This window comes from Amblyomma maculatum, chromosome 8 (assembly GCF_055883805.1).
Source record: "Amblyomma maculatum isolate TAMU_Amacu chromosome 8, ASM5588380v1, whole genome shotgun sequence".
Taxonomy (NCBI): Eukaryota; Metazoa; Arthropoda; class Arachnida; order Ixodida; family Ixodidae; genus Amblyomma; species Amblyomma maculatum.
In genome coordinates, this window is record NC_139351.1 from 93,873,900 (window position 1) to 93,896,548 (window position 22,649).

At 45.3% G+C, this 22,649-nt stretch overlaps 1 protein-coding gene across 2 annotated transcripts in view; it reads left to right on the top strand.

The window, feature by feature from the left end:
* The first annotated feature begins 5,940 nt into the window (after positions 1-5,940).
* Positions 5,941-22,649, top strand: part of LOC146181841 (serine protease 33-like) — a 34,564-nt gene continuing 17,855 nt past the window's right edge. For both annotated transcript variants that reach the window (XM_084575556.1, XM_084575557.1), the window contains exons 1-3: positions 5,941-6,130; positions 7,607-7,788; positions 16,845-17,076. In XM_084575556.1, coding sequence (XP_084431682.1) covers positions 6,034-6,130; positions 7,607-7,788; positions 16,845-17,076 — 511 coding nt within the window. In that variant the 5' untranslated portion in view covers positions 5,941-6,033. The remainder of the gene's footprint in view (positions 6,131-7,606; positions 7,789-16,844; positions 17,077-22,649) is intronic.

Genomic DNA, 22,649 nt, shown 5'->3' on the forward strand with positions numbered 1-22,649 from the left:
TCTATCTGTTATTGACATCTGTGAGACTTGTAGAGAAATTGAATCCATAGAACATTTTTTTTTCCTCTTCTGCCGGCGGTTCGCATCTCTCCGTAAAATTTTCTTAGGATTAAGCCTTAAGCCTTCCTCTAACCATTCCAGTTCTTCTCTCCTTCGGGGAAAGCATCACGGGATATGCCTTGAAACCATTGTGCGATGCTATTCCAATTTTTTTCCCAAATTCTAATTAAAGATCTATACTTATCTAAACGCATCAATACTTGACCATATATATTTAGTATCTACAATGTACACTGACAAATCCCCCGCCGTAGGTATATGCCATTTTGACTGAGGTCATCATCATCATCATCATCATCATTACAGTTGGTAGCGTGCGCCTTGATAGTTGTCTAGCTTATATTGTGCGTCCTCCAGGGAGAGTACTGCCATTCCAATATTATGTGATTAAGGGTCCCTCTCGCCCCATAAAGATTACATTTATGGCTCCTTGCCTCGGGGAATACGTTCGGTATAACCGGGTACGGATACGTATAAGTTTGCAGTCGCCTCCTCGTGACTGCTTATCGGTTGTTTAATTTCGGGTCTGACGGGGGTACCAGTCTACGATCCAATCTATAATGCTGTGTGATCTCCCCATATTTTATCATGCGCTCTCCCCTCCCTCGGTCATCGAGGGGTCTTGTAGCGGCTCGGCGGCAGAGATCTCGACCTAACTCTGGGGCCGCCTCGTTGCCGGAGACGGCTTCGTGCGATGGAGTCAAAATTATCTGAATTTTCATATCCAACTTTCTCTGCCCTACGATTATTTCCGCTAAGATCGAGAACTTTCCCTTGCTAAAATTTTGTGCGGTAGTTTTGCTGTCAGTGATGACAAACTTCGCTTCCGTTCCGACGCAAGCTAACGCGATCGTAATTTCCTCGGCTAATGCTATGTTCTGTCCGCGGAAAGTAGCAGGTATCAAGGATCGCCCGACCGCTGACGACCGTTGCCACCGTAAAACTGCCACCACTTCCCGCCGCCTCTACATAGACCACCTCATGTTCCGAAGTTTTGCCGAAACAAATTTCTAATGCTTCTGCTCGCTTTTTCCTCCTGTCTTTGTTATATTTCGGGTGCATGTTTTTTGGCAAAGGATGAATAATCAGATTTTGCCTGACTTCCTATCTACTTCCACTTTTAGTGTGGGACACCTATCCGGATATATTCAAACTTTGGTCAAAATCACTCTTCCTGTCCTCGCATGATGTTAATTCTCTCAATTTGAGATATCCGCAGCGCTTCCGCAAGTTCTGGCCATGTATTGTGTACCTCTATGGCCATGAGTTTTTCTATGGATGTCCACAGGGATGTCCACAGGATGTCACAGTGCTCTTTTTACGCTTTTTTTTCATTAGAGACGCAATCTTTTTTCTTCCCACTGCTTTCAAATCTAGATACGGCTTTGCGTAGCTCACGCGGCTGAAGATGTGCGCCTGCTCCAACTTGATTAGCAGATGGACGTTTTAAGGGAAGCGAAATGGTACGACACCATACACTCAGAACGCTGCACAAAGAAAGGCTGCGTCACAAGTCTGATACGATATCACGTGCCAGTACCCGAGTTGAATTTCGCGTTACAACCACGACAACGCCGCCGACGGCTTTCTGCGACACGGGGCCCTTACGCTATCACGCCAAAACGATACTAGGCGTGCTGACTGCTCAAGTTGTCAACAACGTGACGAGGTCCAGACACGCGTATACAAACCCGCATATTTTGAGTTATGTATGTGGCGCGAGGTTGTCCCCTCTATAAGCAGCATGCCGCTCCAGTAGCCTTGGCCCCCTGGCCGCGTCGACGTCCCGTGCGCAGTCCTTCCGGCCAGGAACGAGGCGGTGCATTAGACGACGTGCGTAGACGAAAACACAGAAAGGTGGCAACACTCTCTTGGAGTAGACGTGTGCCTCTTTCGCGTGTACCATGCGAGAGCTCCTTTCCGTCCTGCAAGGGGTACGAAACTTGCCACCTCCCAATAAGAGCCGAATCTCCCGGGCGCCCATTAACCGATCGTCGTAGATTGGTTTGGTTTGTGGAGTTTAATGCCCCAAGGTGGGTCAGACTATGAGAAAAGCCGTAGTGGAGGGTTACGGAAATTTCGACCACCTGAGGTTCTTTAACGCGCACTGACATCGCACAGCGCACGGTTGCCTGGCTTTTCTCCTCCATCGAAAAGCGGCCGGGATGTGTTCCCGCAACTTTGGGCAACGGCAGTTGAGCGCCCTAACCACTGCACCACAGCGGCGGGGCGGGGCGCTCAAGGTAGAGACGCGGGTACGACTTCCAAGAGTACTAAATAAACGTGTTGTACCCTTTAAGCCTGCGTATAACAACGAAAAAGCCAGATTAAAGTTAACAGAGCTTAATTTTCCGCCAAAGTCGTCTATAGTACATTTTATATTTGTAGAAAATTTGGCAGGTTTGTTGTGGAAGACTTATTGCGATCGAAGAGAGATAAAACCGCTCCTTAGATATATGCCTGCGATAAATCAATGCCAAATTTAAATTAAAAAATTTCCACCACCTGCTTACGTCGTACGATCAACAGATACTTCAGTTTGTTTTGCTCGTGTAAGGTTTCCTCTTACGACGAGTGCGATTAATCTATGGTGGCTTGCAGCGATAAAAAAGTTAATGTTGCCGCCGATAGAAAAACGGGAGAAATTAGTAAACTTCTACATGCACAAATGAAAATTGTTTACATATTTACAGTCTATACTTCAATTTGGTAATAATTCAGGCGTTATGGGATAAATCCACGAAGGACATATTGAATGACACATTGATAAAGATTAGAAACTGTACTCCTTTTTCTTATTTCTATTTTATATCTCCAAGGAGGAAGCAAGTAACAACTGCAGCACTACAGCGGCATCTAAGGATAAGCCAAAATGCACGGTGGTGGTATGCCGGAGATGTTCATTGGTTCGATGCATAGTACCGCAGAGTACCCTATATTTTTTCCATCGAATATGACATTACCCCTGCGATGGATGGATGGAATATAGGAGCGTCCCCTTTGAAGCGGGGTAGTAGCAGTTGCTATCGTGCTCGTTTTTTTTTCCGATATCTTAATTATTGTTTTAGATCAGTTAACTATACCATCATTCTATTTATCGAAATTTTGTTTCTACATTACTAACATTATGTTATTTTTCTGCTTTTAAGCCACCAATCTTTCAATCGTTTTTGCTAGCTTCCACCGCAGGTTCATTCACCCGGTCACTGGTATCTCTAACTCCCAGGGCCTCAGGAAGAGTGACTGCGCCTGCATCGACCTCCGGACGGATACCATCACATTCGAGTATAAGATGGTTAATTGTTTCTGTGGATTTACCTCATATTGCACATGTGTCATCTTCATGGTTAAATTTCTTCCGCTTCTGGTGCAAGGAGGGGAAAATGTGTCCATTGACTCTCACCCCTTAGTGACCAAAAACACTTTAGCCATAGCATGGTATCGAAAATCAACTTGAGCCATAAAATGACATCACGTTCGCTACTATGACAGATTACTGATAGCGTAGGATTTTCGGGCCCATGTTGTCTTTATAGACCAGGGAACCACCTGATCGGAATTGCCCAGCTGGTGAAAAGTATGGCGTCAGATCTTCAGACAGGTTACATCCGCTGGACGAAAAAAGGCCTTCCTTATAGATCTCTAATCAGCTCTCGCTGATCAAGCCGGGGAGGCTCTGAATCACTAGGTTTTGTACTCGCAGCGTCCAGCACGACTGTGTAATACACCCTCAAAACTGGTCGATTTTCCTTGGAATCTTCTTTGTTATATCGCAACAGGCAGCAAGCTATATCCGCTGGCCTCATTACATGTCTAGCAAAAGGGTATACCCTCTTTTTCTTGGTTTCATCAAAAATATTCAATATCTTCATGGTTATAAAGCAAGCTATTAGTAAAAACAATTGCGTTCATTCAATTCGTCATGCTGATGACTTTCAGTCTTGAATAGCCTCGTACGTAGTTCCAGGTTTATTTTTTAATTTTTTCGTTAACTACATTTCAACACCACGAGTGAAGACTGTCAGAAACGCTTATAAATCTTTTTTTGAAGGGACGTCAGTAAGGACTGATCCGTCTGCTGCACAATGACAGTTAATGTTACAAATCTTGAGGTAGTCGATGATATATGCCAGAGATTTCCAATACTACATCACTTATCCTTTTTTCTGCATTGACCGCCCTCTTTTTCTTAGCGGCGCGATTGGGCAGTCTACAGAGAAGTGAAAAAAGAAAAAAGAATATATATATATGAAAGGCAAATGAGGGGCTCTTAATAAAGCATTTACAGGAGCGAACAGTCCGGAGTGCAAGGCAAACTTTTTTTTTTTTTTAGTTTACACTGTTGACATTTACAGGAATGTTGTCTTTATGGTGATTATTGGAATAAAGAGCATTAAATACGCGCCGCCCACCATCGGCGCGTTGTTTTTCCTCCCGCTTTGTATTTAATGCTATTTATTCCAATAATCACCATAAAGACAACATTCCTGTAAATGTCAACAGTGTAAACTAAAAAAAAAAAAGTTTGCCTTGCACTCCGGACTATTCGCTCCTTTAAATGCTTTATTAAGAGCCCCTCATTTGCCTTTCACACACATATATATATATATATATATATATATATATATATATATATATATATATATATATATATATAAGCAGATCAATTAAGGGGAAATGAGGGTGCTCATTATAATACATGAAGGAAAGAAGCCAACAGTCGGCGAGGCCAAGGAAAGCGTTGGGGATGGTACTTTTATGTCTTTTTTTTATTTTTTTTTTATCTAAGCAAACATTAAAAAAAAAAGACATAAAAGTACCATCCCCAACGCTTTCCTTGGCCTCGCCGACTGTTGGCTTCTTTCCTTCACATATATATATATATATATATATATATATATATATGTTGGTTGGTTTGGTTTGTGGGGTTTAACGTCCCAAAGCAACTCAGGCTATGAGAGACGCCGTAGTGGAGGACTCCGGAAATTTCGACCACCTGGGGTTCTTTAACGTGCACTGACATCGCACAGCACACGGGCGCCTTGCTTTTCGTCTCCATCGAAAAGTGGCCGCCGAGGCCGGGATTCGATCCCGCGTCCTTGGGAACAGTAGCCGAGCGCCGTAACCACTGCGCCACCCCGGCGGATATATATATATATATATATATGTATATATATATATATATATATATATATATATATATATATATATATATATATATATATATATATATATATATATATATATATATATATATATATATATATATATATATATATATATATATATATATATATATTTCGCCTTGCCTGTAATTTTTTCCAGTAGTGTGGATCAGCGCTTGCTGCCTGCTTTGTCATATATCTGATTTCATTTTTTCGTGCACTGCCTCACTAGACTTCCCGAGAACTATTGGCCCTTTCTCACTCATTAGAACATTAGTTTCTTTCGTATTAATAATTACGATTACCATAGCTAGCTTGGCTTCTTATCATTAGTGCAGCTCTGTAATGCATACATTGTGCTACTTATTACGGCAGTGATATTAGCAAATCGGAAATCACTAAGCTGTTCTCGGCCAGTATGCGTTTCACATAAAACAACGTACATCCAGTCCCTGTCTCGCCCACACGCGTACCTCCTCCCTGCAGCGTCGTCAGCGCTGCTCCTGTATCTCGGCGTATATACGCGGAAAAGCCCGGCAACAAACGGAGAAACAGAAAAAGATGGCGTTAAACAAAAGGCCCGACGTTGCGTCGCGTCGTCGTCTTGGTGATATTGGGGATGCACCCGACCGTGACGTCACTCCTGGGCACGCCATGGCGACCCCGTGATGATAAGAGGCGCGCTCAGGTGGAGGGGGCGGTGACACGGTGCCCATCACACTGCGGAGATAGAGGACGACTCCGCTGCCGTGCGCATCGCTCCAGACGGGTAGCGAAACTCCGGCTCGGAAGCTACAAACCATACAGGATGAGTTACGAGCGGCAAGGACATTGGAAATCGCCGACGAGGTGGCTAATTACATTTCTGGCGGCTACATGCTCTGTGTGGACTACACCGGGCTCAGGTGTGTGGCGAGGACCTTTGATCTGCTATCTTTAGTCACGGTTTTTGGGGAGAGGGCGGACTGAGAGGGAGTTAGAGGGGTTTTAGATGAGAAATTTGTTGCAGCGGTATGCGCTCATGTGCTTGTTCAATGTGCACTTTGAGGAATTCATGTCTTTGCAGCAGCTTTATTACTGCGAAACCCCGATACCCAGTTCGACTGTTTGATCCTGTAGTCATTTATTATGGCTGATAGTGAGAGCATGAACCCGTGATCCGGTTCTGCTTTGAAGGAACAGAGATTCTACTAGTTCGAGTAGTACTAACTGCCCTGGTATAATCACCGAAACAGTGCCGAGTTACTTTAGCTTCTGCGGCAAGCTGGAAACCTTTCATTTACTTGAGCCACCTTTTTTTCCCCCAATAATTCCTCCCGGCTAGAGAACAAATCAGTTCTTATTTCAGTTGGCGTTGCTTTTGCTTGCCGCACTTCAAATATCGAGCAGCTAGTGTTCAAAGGTGGTATTGAAATGCCCAGATTGCAACCGCATATATTTGCCTTCGGATTGCCGCAGCGATTATTCGCCTCTGGAAAGTGGTTGATATTCCGGTATTATTATCCTTGCTGGTCGGGTAGTCGGACAAGTCCGGCGTGGAACCACAACTGAATGAAGGCTTGGCCGCTGGACACCGCAATAAATTTGCGAAATAATGAGCTCTGTGTTACAGGATATCTTGTATATTTTATGAAATTCTCTTTGCTGAGGGCGAGGCAAGCCAAAGAAAAATGGAAGCGCACTCGCCTTCGTTTTGGTACTGCTCGTCGTACCGTCGCCTCTTAAGCAAAAACTCATTAGATGTTTTCCAGGAAAGTGAAAAATCATAAAGCTAGAAAACTAAGTTATTCTCTCGTGACATTGATTCTAAGCCTTCTAGGTGACACTGTACAGTACATCTATTTTCACTCAAAATATGGTCTGTTCCTCGGGCGGCGCTTTTCTCATCAGCGTGTTACATTCCTCCTGTCTTACTACTATTACTGCCACGGTAACTAATTTGCGGGTTCTTCCCGTGGGAAAACTCCCTCTGGTTCTGTATTCCTCCGCTTTTGCAATACTCCTTTGAAGGTAATCGCCCCACGGCTGGTTACGAAGGTAACCTTCCTCTGGAATACAGCCGCCTGCACCCGCTGTAAACACACACTAGTTACGCATTATACCCTTTCGCAGGCACCCTTTCCACGGTAACGCTCTTCCACTTTCTACGATGAGCACCCTCCGGATGGTTTCAGTGGTACCCACCCCCGATTGCTTACTACTACTGCGCATACATCGTCAAACCCAAGCAACGGGCGCTTAACAACTGTCGCAGGAATACACACGTCTGAAATAGGGGGTGAAAGCGTTGCAGGCTTGGGCGTCATTTGCGGGTCTTGGAGAAGGGTGAAAAGTCCGGTATTGTTCTCATCTCCTGGCACCCCTGCGCGGCCTTTCTGCAGCACGGTTGGAGACAGTGCCTTCATTCAATGCCAGCGCTGCCTGCAACGGAGGTGTTTACATCACCACTAGGCAAGGCTACCTGCACGGGCCTTCGTACGCCAGCGCCGAGTTCAAGCTAGTGGCTGAGGGACCCGAATTCCACCGCTGCTCCTGGACCTTGGACACCAACAGCTCGGCAAAGGTGGGCGTGCAACGCCATGAACAAGAGGGCTCACTATACAGCCGTCCACAGGGTTCAGTTCAACACAAAATCGTATGCGAGACCGAGACAGAATTGATTTGAGTTCGTCGCCAGACAAACTCAGAAGCGTAGGAATATTAGAGTACAATTTCAGATAAAGTGAGTTTGACTGTTCGCGAGCGCGAAACTGCACGCAGGCTGCTCTGGGACGGGTGCTATGAAGGCCATAGTAAATATAGCGAGGCGATGTCACAGCTAGCGTGTTGAGTCTCAGTTGTGAGGACAAATACGATACATTGAAACGTATACACGGCGTGCAGCGTACGCACCCGCACGCCGTACCGATGGAGATTGGGTTCAAGGCGCCCAAAAGAAGCGTTGCTGCCAGCCAGAGAAAATGACCGACGTTGACATCTATTTGCTGTTTTCTCCCAGAAAATTAGGCGCGGAACGCATAGAGAATTACAAAGCTTCGGATGCTTACAACTACTTTGAGTCGAGTAAGCTGACGGTGATTTTTCTCGCTCATAAATAGCGCGCGCAAACCGCGTACGAAGTAGTCCGCTCGAAGCATCATTGCGTTATATTTATATATTGAACCCCGCCGTTTAATTTTTTTTTTTCACGTTTTGTAGTTCTGTTTACTAAAGGAGTAGACTGAGTTTCCTCGTGTCTATAGTCGCAGTAGTGTATGCTACAGTGATTCTTTCTACCCGTCCGCTTGAAATTTGCAAAACATGGTACTGATGCCATGCGTTTACAAAAAAAAAAAAAAAAAAATCATTATGGCACCGAAATTTCTGCTGTCGAGGGCAGGCACGTCTCTCGAATGTGTAATATTAGCCGGGTGATTAGACCTATAATAAAGAGAGATATTTCCCAGCTTGGAAACTGACAACTTATGCACTGCATAATACTCGCTGGATGTTATATAGTGGCGGGGCTCTTTTTGTTTTTTTCGCAATGCTTTCTCGCCAAACCTTCTCCAGTTCCTGTAAATGTGTAAAGCACCCAGATGACCCAGTGCCCCGACAATGGCTACATCTATTCTAAAAAAAAAAAAAGGCATCCAATAAGATGTTCAATTTTTCGCGAAGTGAGTTCCGGGCAGATTTTCAGTCAATTTCTTCGGTGACATTTTTTCCTAGGGGCCGCTTCCTGAGGGGACCTTTCTGCACGTTTTTTCCGGGGCCGCATATTCCACGGACCTTCTTTTTCGGGGCTGTATCTTCTGGGGACCTCTTTTCTGGGGTCGTTTTTACCTTCACCCGTGGTTCCGTAGTTAAGGCGGCCCAGTTCGTTCTCGGCCACTGTGGCCGCGTTAATGTAGGATAAGCCCTCCCAACTCGCATTCACAATCAACCGTTGTGAATACAAATAAAAGCACTCAGCATAAATAAAAAAAATGTAGCTCCAACCCAATTGATTAGCAGCTGCCAACGGGAAGTAGGAATCTTCATCAGGAAGTAGATTAAAATAATTTGACGTGAACGTGGCCAAGGTTATGCAACATATATATACCACAGATTGAGGAGTGCAACACTGATCTCTCGCGTAGCAGCTCACTGCGCATACATACAATTACCAACGTGAAAAAAAAAAAAAAAAAAAAAAAAACGGGCTTGAGGAACAGTTTACATAGGTAAAATATCTATGCATGCTCCAACAAAGAAACAGGCCTACGCATTACAACATATATATGACGGCCTCGTCTACATATGTTACCTGCGCACCCGCACCCGCGCCCGCACTAAAACAGTGCCAAGATCCCATTACGCATCGTAAGAAGGCCAAACTCGAGTTATTCGCGACCTTTAATCCTGTAGACCGCTCTGGCGTAAAGGTGAATAAGCTCCAGCTTAGTCGTGACGAAGTGTTTGCCGCATATTCGATGAGCAGGCATCGGTATCCAGCCTTGGCGCTTCACCGCGGCGGCCCACCACTGTTTACGGCGACCATTGTAGGACAAGAAACCTGCGCAAGCTTACTAAACTTCCTCTAGTGTGCCTTTCGGCACATGTCATAGCGACGCGATAAGTCGGCATGGTGCCCTGCATTTCCCGGCAGCAGCAAGCCATTGCGTAATCACGGTAGGCAAAGCTAGAGCAATATAGCAAAGCGACTGAAGTGTTGTTTTGCCTAACAGACGAAAGTAACTAACGACGACAGCGCCACCGCATTTTCGTGACGTAGCCGGAGTGAAGGAGGTCTATACAGGACACTGGTGAGCACATATGAGGTATTTTAGCTTGCACTAAGAGCGACTTGCTGAACCCTCCTTGCACTGTTGCCACTGTGTGTGCTGCATACGTCACACACAAGGACGTAGTGGCGGTAAAAATTTATTTATTTATTGAACCTTACAGGCCACAATGGGTATTGTGTAGGGGGAGTTAAAATGTGAAATGAGTGTCATTAATAATGCATAATGTTAAATCATAACACAAATCCAACAAATTGCGGAATATATGCATGGTTACACCGAACAGAATACATTCAGGGAACACAAACTATAAAGAACACAGGCTAGGATTGTACAATAATGAGGAGGTATTATCTTAACAATACAAGTTGAGCACGTGCTTACGGAATGGAGCAAGACAAGGTAATGAAACAATTGATTCGGTGAGGTCATTCCAGAGTGATATGGCATAAGGGGGTGGGGGTTAGTTAAAGGATTTTGTGCGTCCGAAGATGCGCGTAGTGGAGTGTGGAGTGTCAGCGGCGAATGTTTATCACATACCTGTGCAAAAAGCACGTACAGAAATGCGCCGACAAGCTAAGGATAGGAGAAGTTGCATTTTTTTTTTCATTTCAAATACGCAGGAATGGTGACTGTAATTCCTGGAGATAAACTTGGCATCTCTATTGTGTTAATTCTAACTTTATTTGCAGATAATATTGTATGGTGACAATATTGCAGACGCAAAATTCAGTTGGGGCCGCACTTACGTTATGTACGCAAGTTTACGGACATGAGTAGGTGCTTCCTTAAGATTGCGGCGTAGGTAACCAAGCGAACGGGATGCTTCCGCAAAGACGGAATTAATGTGTTCGGACCAGTAAAGGTTTGATGTTAATTGATTACCTAGGTATTTGTAGGGCGAAGTCTCAGTCACAGGTATACATTATTTATGAGCTACGAGAAGTTGGAGCTTGTTCGTTTAAGACAGAGTCATTACATTTGGTGGGGTTAAGCACCATTAGCCAACTTCCACACCCCTCAAATAAAATTGAGTTCCTGATGAGAGACAAGATGGTCTTCGGTAGATATTATTTTACGGTAAATGGTCCCGCCGTGGGGGTGCAGTGGTTGAAATGCCCGACTACTGTGCAGGAGCACCCTGGTTTGATCCCGTCCGCCGTCGGCTGCAGTTTCGATGGAGGTGAAACGGAGAGGCGTCCGTGTGCTGTGTGATGTTAGTGCACGTTAAAATCACCAGTAGGTCGAAATTACTCGGTGGCCCTCGACTACGGCACCACTTCCTCTCTCACCACGCCGGGGTGGCGCAGTGGTTACGGCGCTCGACTACTGTTCCCAAGGATGCGGGATCGAATCCCGGCCTCGGCAGCCGCTTTTCGATGGAGGCGAAAAGCAAGCTTCCCAGTCGGAAAAAACTACAGAAAATTTTCTGATGTTACGACAGAATTTCTGTGCGGTTTTTGGCGGGAAACCTGTTTTGACAACAGAACATTCTGTCGTAACATCAGAAATTCCTGTAGTTACAACAGAAAGGGGCTACAGAACTACAGACAACTGAAATGTACTACAGAAAAACTACAGAACTACAGAAAAGTACCACAGAACTACAGAAAAATCTGATGGTTACGACAGAACTACAGGATATTTTGTCGTATTTTTGACACAGTTCTGTAGTTTTTTTTTTTTTTTTGACTGGGAGGCGCCCGTGTGCTGTGCAATGTCAGTGCACGTTAAAGAATCCCAGGTGGTCGAAATTTCTGGAGTCCTTCACTACGGCGTCTCTCATAGCCTGAGTCGCTTTGGGACCTTAAACCCCACAAACCAACAAACCACTTCCTCTCTCTCTGTTTTCACTCTCACCTACCTCCCTTCCTTACGGCGCAGGTCAGGCGTCTACAGAAAAGAGTGTGACAGCTAGGTACTGCGCTTTTCATTTCTTGTCAACCAATTATTATTATGCAATCATCAGCAAACAAACGCACACATGAAGAGGTATTAGTTGGTACATCATTAATATAAATAAGAAACAACAACGGTCCGAAAATACTCCGCTGTGGAACACTTGAGGTGACATAAGCTGTTAATGAGGAGTAATTATTAACTAACGTAAACTGCTCGCGAAGGGTAAAGATATTTCGTATTCATGATAAAGTTAGAGAATAAAGATGAATGGCTGACAGTTTAGAGATAAGGCGGTAGTGGGCTACATGATCGAATGCTTTTGAAAAGCCAAGGAAGATGCAATCAATCAATTTGTTCGTTATCATTCATATTGAAATTCAGATCAGTTATTAGCTCGAGTAGCTGTGTATCATAAGAATAACATTTTCTGAAGCCGTGCTGGATAGGAAAGAAAAAGTGATTAGACACAAGATGGCGGCGGACATTAGCAGATACAACGGGCTCGAGTAATTTAAAGCATATGCATGGGAGCGAGATTGGCCTGCAGCTATCAGGAGAGCTTCTGTCACCGCTTTTAAAAAACTGGGATTACATTAGCCCTTTTCTTATTTGGAGTAAATTGACCAGTCTATAGCGATTGTTGAAATATACGATAAATATTTCTCTGGATATGGGCTTTGTATTTTTTAATATTTTTGAGTTGATGTTATTGACTCCAGAAGAGGTTATAGATCAGAAGTGATATGCCCTCAACAGTTATAGTAATCGGTTCCATAAATGTCCAGTCATATTCAGGAACAAACGGTATTCTGGAATGGTCTTCCTTCGTTAAAATAGACGAAACAATCGTTTTAATTTCATTTTCATTTCATTTCATTTTTATTTCCTTAAAGACCCCTTTTGAGGGGCATTACATAAGGGGTGGATACAAATTTTGGATGAGATGGTACAAAGTCATGTGCTATGATGATAAATAGCTGTAGGCTTTTTGTGCGAAGATTATTGGACAGGTTGTTGTTGCAATCTCTTCGGGAAGGCCATTCCAGTCCGCAGCGGCGCGTGAAAAAAATGAGTTTGCGAAGGTGACGGTTCGTGCACGTGGACGGCTGATTGGTAATCTTCATCAAGAACAGGTAAATGTATTTCGCCTGGTAATGAAATGTGATAGTGATCTTGCTGCGGTGCAATCGCCTGCCAAAATCTCTTACACGTTGACTTTAGGAATGCGGGAAGGTCATAGCAAAAATACTTATCTTTGGAATCGCATATAGCAGCACACTTTGTTTTCACACACTCTATATACTTTTTCCAATCGAACTGGTCACTAGTCAACTAGGCTTTGTTGGAAAAACATTTCTTTTTGTTCCTACTAAATATTTAAAGAATTTATTAAACCAATGAGTTGATTGGCCGTTTCTCACTCGAACTAACGTGACATATAGGTCGACCAACTCACATATCTTACCCTGGTAAGAACCCAGTTTTCATCTACTGAACTGCAACTAAATGGTGTTAGGAATGTGTGGCGAAGAAATGCATCAAAATCTGCATTCATTTGTGAATAGTCGGCCTTATTCTAGTCCTTTATCATCTTGACTTCACGAATCACGACAGGAGTGCTTATGAGGGAATCAGATCGGTAACTGCATTAGTTTGCGATCACTGAATTCATCGAAATACATTTCGCCTGCACTGTTGGGAGCACTGCTGAGAATGAGATTAAGTGTATTCGAGCCACATGTCGGACTGTTTACACTTTGAGACAGGCTGAAATTCAAAGTCATGCTTACGAAGCCACGGGATGTGGGGACAGCGGCAGATAAAGAAGCTCAATCAATGTCTAGAAAATTAAAATCATCGAAGAGGTGGATGAATAGCAGCTTCGACGTAATTGCGAAGATTGTTGACAAACCAGTGACTGTAGTGAGGGGATCGATAACAAGCACCTTTGTTTGATATCAGCACATTTATTAAAGGCGATGTACGGGCTGTCCAGACAATTTCAATAGATGAAAGTGTCTCGATAAAATTATATTTGAGTGCTTTTTTTTTTTGGCTATCAAAATGCCTCCATCTTTCTTTTCTGAACGGTAATGATAATATAGAGAATAAGTATTTCTTTCGGGTATGACTTTACTGCTGTCTATATCAGGGTGCACCCAGGTTTAAGCCAATATAATGATATCGGTACTGCTGTCATCAATGAAAGAATATATCTCGTGATGGTTTGAAAGGAAGCTGCGAATATTGGCGTAAGTTACTGATAAATCGTACTTGTAGCGGGGCTCGATTTCGGATCTAGCTAGCTGCAATCAACAACGGGGTCTTCTTTGTCGTAAATGTATGTCTTGCCACCCATGTGCATTTTATCCACTGATAACCTAAACTTCTTATCCCGAGTTTTAGCGTATTCTATTAGTTTATTAGGGCGAAAGCCTTTATTGGCTCATCGTTGTCGTCAGCAAAAGTGTCATGCTTTTGCGGCGGCTCTGATTGGTCGAGACGGGATGACGTCATGGAGGTCTCGACCAATCGCAGAGCACCACCACAGTATGCGCGAATGCGTGCCTTGTATGGCCATACGCCAATCAGTGATCAATTACTAATTAATGAATATTAATCAAACTGTGATTAATCACGAACTACTAATTAATACTTAATGACTAGTTATGAATAATTAATGGTTGGTGCCAGTAGCACAATTACTTAATTACTAATTAATACCCCGCATCTGGTAAATTCAACCACACAACAGTAAAGTAGAACAACTGCGAAGATATAAGGAGCGCTATCTCGTCGCTGCCAAGCAGAATTCACTGAATAAATGCACTCGCAGAATGTGAAAGAGTAGTCGCTTCCTTTACTCGTAGCAGCATTCAACGCTACATGCCCAACAGTCGAGTAGCAGAATGCAGCGCTTAGGCTTTCACCTTTCATCACTTTAGTCGCCAAAGTGTCCTCGAATTTTTATTATTAGTTTATTCTATTAGTGCTATTTTGTGATATCGGACGTATCATCACTGCCAAAAACACTAGCTGTATCAATACTGGGAGAAGTAATGGCGCTTTCAAGGGCAGATACCCTGTCCATTAAAGTTGAATTTAATTGTCAGTAGCTATTTGTTGTTGTTTTTTTTGACACCCCTCAACACGCCCAATATTTCCGCTAGCCCCTACCCTACTGTATTGATTACGCCAAGGACAGACATGAGGGCACTGTCATTAAGATCAGGGTTCTCTACAATGTCGCCGCAAGGAAGCAGTAGCATATCAAGTAGTGATGCGCAGGACTGCGACAGCAACTGACGTAATTTTTCGTCACACCACACAGTTCTACTGTGCACGACACCGTTACCAAACAATAGTCACTGCTTTTTATGCAAGCGCAATGGGTAACTAACATAGAAAAGCAGCATGGGTGGTGTCCAATTCTTGCAGCGGTGTCTTACCCAGTCGAGGCCGTTTACATAACGCGCTGATTGGAGATGGTGGGTGCTGACGTTGGATTCCAGTGTTGCCGGACGAAGTTTCCGTTTTAGTCCAGGCTTGACCATGGGATGCATGGCTTGTTTGAGCACAAGGTGTGCTCTTCGGAGAAGGTTGATCTGGTATGATGATCTTCTAGGAGCCGGGCATACGCTCTTAGCAGTAGCGATATCTGAAAAAGCAGAGTGGGTGAGTGCCCCGTTTCTGCAGCGGTGTCGTGGTACGAGGGGTAGTTGTTTAGGCTGCATCAATGTTTCATGCCGCTGATCCATTCGATGGGACGGCACAAATTAACCAATCTCGCAATTACGATTATAAACTGTTCTCATATCGCCAACAACAGGAACGTATTGCTAGTATGTTCTTTCCGCTGATGGCGAGGGGGGAAAAGGTGTAGATTGAAACAGTGAAAAGATACAACTTCCGCGTTTTTATTGCAAGTCGCCATGTAACAGAGCTCGGGTATGTATAAGGCCCATAATAAACAAATAATCATTATTCTTCACCTGATCTCAATGCTGGGTTACATCATTTCAATAGCGCTAGCAACTTCAGATATGTTTCTTCTTGAACTGGGCCGGAGACAATAGGCTAGTCGAGCACTGCAGCACTGAAGTAAAGGTTAATTGACCACGTGGTGTACTTTCGAGCGTGCATTTGCGACACCCCCAACCTCAAAAACCGCTGCAGTGAATAGACAAAGTACCGTGCCCCCTTGAGAACTTCCGTAGGCTCACAGGCGTCTTAAGGGCTAGCAAAAACTGTTTGAAAGTAGCCTCAGTCGCCTGTGAACTTTTTACACAACCTTACGTGTCTCCGCTCAGCACGAATATGCCTCCATTTTTCGTATTTATTTTTTTTTCTGTGGTTAATTCACTTCTTACGTATTTTCTTCTCTATTTTTTTTCGTATTTGTGTTCACGTCTTCCGTTGCTTTACACACTAAGCCATAACTGAGAGTCGATACCCATCTTATTCGTTTTTCTCCTGAAATACGCCAGACTTCGCTGTTATAATTCGGTTAAGTGGCCGCACTCTGCTCTCCTCTTGTTAATACACGCGTATGTACGTGTAAATGTATAATATCTCGACGTTGCCATAGCAATATTTATCCTTGCTATATAATATTCGAGCACCGTTGCCGCACAATATTCTTTTGATTATTCTGGCTGGAAACAGGAGCATAGGTGGAAAGTTTCTTTACAAAGTTCCACCTAAGAAAACAGAATCATGTTCCACATAAATTTATGAAATAATAAATGATATGAACCGAAGTTTCTCATAATCAACAGTTTGATGCAGAGCAGTGTCAGACATGCACCCACAGTTAACATAGCTCCGATGTAATCTGAAGGTCATGTGGTCCACATTACAGTATCCTTCATGGGTGGAATTAGTTGTAACACGAATAAAACTCGTCCCAGAAGCAAGGCGTTATTTCTTTTTTTCCCCGAAATGCTCGCAGGTGGTGCGCTTGGTGAGCCAATACTTCTCACTGGACGATAACTGCCTCGACAGTGTCCTCCGAGTGCATGACGGTGACTCTCGTGATGCTCCCCTGCTGGCAACACTGTGCGGCGCCGATCCCCCTGCTGAACTGGTCACCTCGGCTGCAGCCGTGCACCTGGAGCTCGAGTTCCGCGCTCTGCACACAGCCGAGGGGTTCATGTTCTACTTCGAACACGCCTATAGGCCGGGTAAGTACGAAGAATAATTGCTGACCGAAGTCTTTGCCTTTAACGCTGCCTCCACTAATCCGTGATGCGGCGCTGTGTATAACCGTTGTGCTTAAGTGGGCCTAAAGGCTGTATTTCATATTCTTTGCAACTCTGAGCTTTAAAACCCTCGCCGACAGAGCTTGTGGTGTTTTCTGTCGCCGTTCAAAGTAGGCTTATCATGTCGATGGGGAATATGGAAACACTTAAGCAGTCCCTCCAAAGAAAAAACCTAGCCTGAAAGCCCTGTGGCTATAAGATGTGTGCATGGGCACTTCTGCAGTGTCTCATTATATACCTTGTGCGGTATTCTATAGGAGTCCTCTGCATCAATGGAGAGGAAGAATAAGATAATCAGATGGGCTAACCATGCTAAAAGTATTGGAGTGAAGTGGGATCATCAAAAGCCGCTGACACACTTGTCGGTCTTGTGAAGGATGAAATATCCTCAGGTTTTGGAGTTGCCATTAAACCTCTCTTTCTATATTGTTCTTATAAAGTGCGCCACACGCACCAAAAACAAATTTCGGCATGCTTCCGTAATGCGGATTGACTGATTCTCGTTATAAAAATTTGCCGATGATTACGTTACTTCCTAATGCGAAATTTGAGCGCAGCTCATCAGCTCTTTCACCTTTTCGATAGAGTGAGGCAAATATTTCGAAAAAGACATAAATGTATATTTACAGACAACCTTTAGGGCGCAGCTCTTTAGCGCCAGTTTTTGGGTTTCGCGTCGCCGTCGGCGTCGCCGTTGTTCCTCGTAACCAGCTCTACTTTTTCTCTCACCTTCCTTCCTTCCTTCCTTCCTTCCTTCCTTCCTTCCTTCCTTCCTTCCTTCCTTCCTTCCTTCCTTCCCCTTCTTCCTTCCTTCCTTCCTTCCTTCCTTCCTTCCTTCCTTCCTTCCTTCCTTCCTTCCTTCCTTCCTTTCTTCTTCCTTCCTTCCTTCTTCCTTCCTTCCTTACTTCCTTTCTTTCTTCCTTCCTTCCTTCCTTCCTTCCTTCCTTCCTTCCTTCCTTCCTTTCTTTCTTTCTTCCTTCCTTCCTTCCTTCCTTCCTTCCTTCCTTCCTTCCTTCCTTCCTTCCTTCCTTCCTTCCTTCCTTCTTCCATCCTTCCTTTCTTCCTTCCTTCCTTCCTTCCTTCCTTTCTTCCTTCCTTCCTTCCTTTCTTCCTTCCTTCCTTCCTTCCTTCCTTCCTTCCTTCCTTCCTTCCTTCCTTCCTTTCTTCTTCTTTCTTTCTTTCTTATCTTTCTTTCTTTCTTTCTTTCTTTCTTTCTTTCTTTCTTTCTTTCTTTCTTTCTTTCTTTCTTTCTTTCTTTCTTCCTTTCTTTCTTTCTTTCTTTCTTTCTTTCTTTCTCTTCTTTCTTTCTTTCTTTCTTCTTCTTCCTTCCTTCCTTCCTTCCTTCCTTCCTTCCTTCCTTCCTTCCTTTCTTTCTTTCTTTCTTTCTTTCTTTCTTTCTTTCTTTCTTTCTTTCTTTCTTTCTTTCTTTCTTTCTGTCTTTCTTTCTTTCTTCCTTCCTTCACGGCTCGATTCAGGTGTCCACAGAAACAAGTGTGACAGATACTGCGCCTTTTCATTCCTGTGTGAGAGAGAGAGAGAAAAAACCTTTATTACACGTAGGAATTCAGGGCGCGCAGGACCTTGGGTCCCCGCACGACCCCACTGAAATTCAAGTGTTTATGTCCCTCAGGATCATAACACTGGCAGCAGCAGGGTCTCCCAGTCCTCCCAGGTCTTCAGTTGCTCTAGGCCCCGTGGGGGAGGGTCCGCCGGGAGGAAGTGACGTGGAGTAGCGGAGTAGACGCCACGGCAGCGGAGGAAGCTGCGATCGCCTTCGCGTGCGTTAGTACGAATGCGAAGGTGATCATCAGCAAATCGGTGGTGGTGGTGGTGGTGCACGGTGGTAGTGGTTATTTATTGTATATTCAAAAGGAAAGAAAAGATGTTTGCCAGCCCCGGTATCTGCTAACTGATATCTGAACCACCTGAACTGGGGCGGCGGAAATAAAGGGATATCGAGGAAAAGGTAGAGGAAATCAAAGAGGTGAGCGATAGGGAGGAAGAAAAGGGTAGGTAAAAATAAAAGAAATATATACACTATGATACAGTATACAGTAGTTTGCTTGAGGCCCACCCGCAAATGTCTTAGGTCACTGAGCACTCCGCACATCGGGCGGGCCTCCGCAATAGATCTGCGTCCAGGCAACTGTTCACTACGCACGCACTTGCACACTGTACAAAACACTGACGGCTGTCGTGGGCGATCGGCCGTTATTATGCGAAATAGCACACGCGGAGCGTTCAGTCACAGCGCGCACTATTTGGTGAGGTGAAATAGGCGGGTCATCAAGCCCGCCTGTTCGATATACTCACACAAGCTCACGTGTGCTCGCTCGCGGACGCTCGCACTGCCCGGCGGCCACAGAAGCACAGCTACGCTGTCCGGGATTACCTACCCCCTGCGCTCTGTCCTGGATTACCCCCTGCGCTCTGTAAGCCGCCAGCAAATCACAGAGCGCAGAGAGTAGCGCCGGACGCATCCCGCGTAGCGTAGCTGTGCTCCTGTGGCCGCCGGGCAGTGCGCGCGTCCGCGAGCAAACACACGTGAGCCTGTGTGATTATATCGAACAGGCGGGCTTGATGACCCGCCTATTACACCTCGCCAGATAGTGCGCGCTGTGACTGAACGCTCCGCGTGTGCTATTTCGCACAATAACGGCCGATCGCCCACGACAGCCGTCAGTGTAGCCGCCAACGTCCTCGCCCTAGCGCTCATTATCCGGGGGGAGGGGGGGGGGGGAAGGTGGCCTCAACCTAAATTTAAGGTCGTGACGCTCGCGACCTACCACGAGGTCACAGAGCACTAAAGTTAGGACGGCGGAAATATCCACCCCCAGATAGGTCCCTCACGTCCGCAGAGGTAGTCACCTGGCGCCGCCTGCAAGCCAATTGAACCACATGTCTCCCAGATGGAGATACGCAAACGAAATCAGGTGGACCAATTCTGGTTTGGTAGGTTTGTGGGGTTTTAACGTCCCAAAGGCTATGAGTGACGCCGTAGTGGAGGACTCTGGAAATCTGACCACCTGGGGTTCTTAACGTGCACTGAGATCGCACAGTACACGGGCGCCTTGCTTTTCGCCTCCATCGAAAAGCGGCCGCCGAGGCCGGGATTCGATCCCGCGTCCTTGGGAACAGTAGTCGAGCACCCTAACCACTTCACCACCCCGGCGGGGCTGTGGACCAATTCTACAGATTCTGTAATGACATAGGAACTCTAAGGCAGCCACTCCCCGGGCTACAATTGTATTCAAGGACGCAGAAGCATGGGAGACCGCGCTTCATAGCGAAGACCCGGCGACACAGGCCAATATCGTCCTTTAGGCAGCCGAAGCGGCAAACCGCTTCGTGTGCTAACCCCTGCCCCTTAGGGTGACATTAGGCTCCCTGGACGCCTGCGAGCGGTACCGGAATTCCGGTGTCACCACTGCCGGACAATAAAAGTTTTTCACCCCCCATCACCACCTACTATGGAGCTCTCCCCTACGCACCCCTTTCACTCCTTTCGCTTTCACTCCCATCTTCCTCCCATCCTTTAAGGCGCGGTTAAGGGGTCCACAGAACAGACGTGACAGAAATTGTACCTTTCTTTTTCGGTTAACCTATTATTATTGTTATTAGCTCGAATTAAATAATTACCCAATTAAACCACATTAATTATTATGTCACTTTCACGCCTTTTCTTGACGTTCCAGTTTATGGTACCACTCTTTTTCCGATATACAAACTAGTTCTCTTTTACAGCGCCGACAATGTCATGCACACCTTTCCTTGACGCTCTATCATAATAGTGCCAGACTTTTTGGCTGCAGAGGTGGTTTCGAGAGACAACGGCGACGCCCATGATTACGTTACTAGTTACCGTGAAACGCAGCAACGGGCGCCAAAGGTACCAGTTACTGCGAAAGGCAGGAACGGGCTCCAAAGGGATACGCTCTAAAATTCTGAGAGCACTGTGGAATCTACATTGTAGAAATGCGAAGGCAATGTTGCTGGTGCGCACGGAGTATCACTAATTGCAGCGTCATTGCCATCGCTATGATTATCCTCACGCTAGATAAGGAGAATTATTATGTGCGTTTCATGGCACTCCCATGCAACAAAGAAAGAAAGAAAGAAAAAAATTGGTCTGGCTTAGCTTATGGTTAAGCCTAGGATGCGAAGCATACTAGCCTAAAAAAATTAAACATTACCTGGCTATACCTGGTCAGCCATTTCATAGACAAGACATTACCTGACTATACCTGGTTAACCAGTTCATATACAAGAACAACTGATGTGGTACTCTGCTTCTTCCTTTATTTTTCTCAAACCAATAAATACACTATGATGATCAGTCTTCAGCACGCATTTTCCGTTTGGTAGCATTTCGCCGCTCGAACCGAGTAGAAGTACTCGAAGCTTCATCCTTCATCTCGGCATCGGTTGTCCAACGCTGCCGTCTAGCTGCATACTGTGCACGTCGCTTGGCAAGCCGTACTTATCGTTCTTCTCCCGTTTTCGTTGCTGTTTGTAACTTGCGCTTTGTGGTCTGGCGAGCCGCCCTCTCCCTGGCCGACATCTCGCTGCTCAACTGACTCCACGAGTGCCTCGCATTTTATACAATTGCGTGACGTCAGTATCTCCTAACGGTAGGAGCGGGAGTTAGGCCGCCGGCGGAGGCTGCGCGTCCGTAAGCGAGCGCATGAGTTGAGCCCCAGCTTTCACAGCTGTTTTGACGTCATATCACGTGGTGCGCCGATGTAGGTCAAGTGGTAGCTACGCGGCCGCGCGCGGCGCAGCAAGGAAGAGCTCGGTTGTGCGGCTAGTATGCTTCGCATAAAAACCCAGCGTGTCGCAGTTGATTACAGCGATCGGCTGGGGATCCAAGGGATGGAGGTTAGTGTTCCAGCGCAGACAGTACTGTCGTGGACAAAATGTGTCCTGCTTTTGCGGCGGCTCTGATTGGCCGAGGCGGGATGACGTCATAGATGTCTCAACCAATCACAGAGCCCGTACCATCACAGCATGCGCGTATGCGTGCCTTATATGGCCGTATGTAAATGACCAATTACTAATTAAGGACTGATAAGTGATTACTAATTGACGACTAATCAAGTAACTACCTACTTAAAGATCATCCAATTAATCAACAACTATATAATTGATTAATTACTAATTAGTGCCAGTTGCGTAGTCAGGCCTTCCACTACATAATTTTTTATTTATAAATTTAAGAGGTTGGTTACGAGGGACAACGCAGCGAAACGCAGGAACGAGCGCCAAAGAGCTGCGCTCTAACGCTCTGCACACCAATGTTTGCATCCGGTTGTTGTTGTGGTTGTAGGAAGAAGGAAAACAAAATGCACGGGCCTGCTACTGGCTCTGTAGCTGAGCCACCTCCGCTGCCTCGTGCGGACAGAAGAGAAAATAGAGAAGAAAAGAAAAATAAGAGGGAGAGAAAGATGCGTGCCGCAACAACAGTCGTCGTCCACCACCGAACCGGTGGCGGGTGC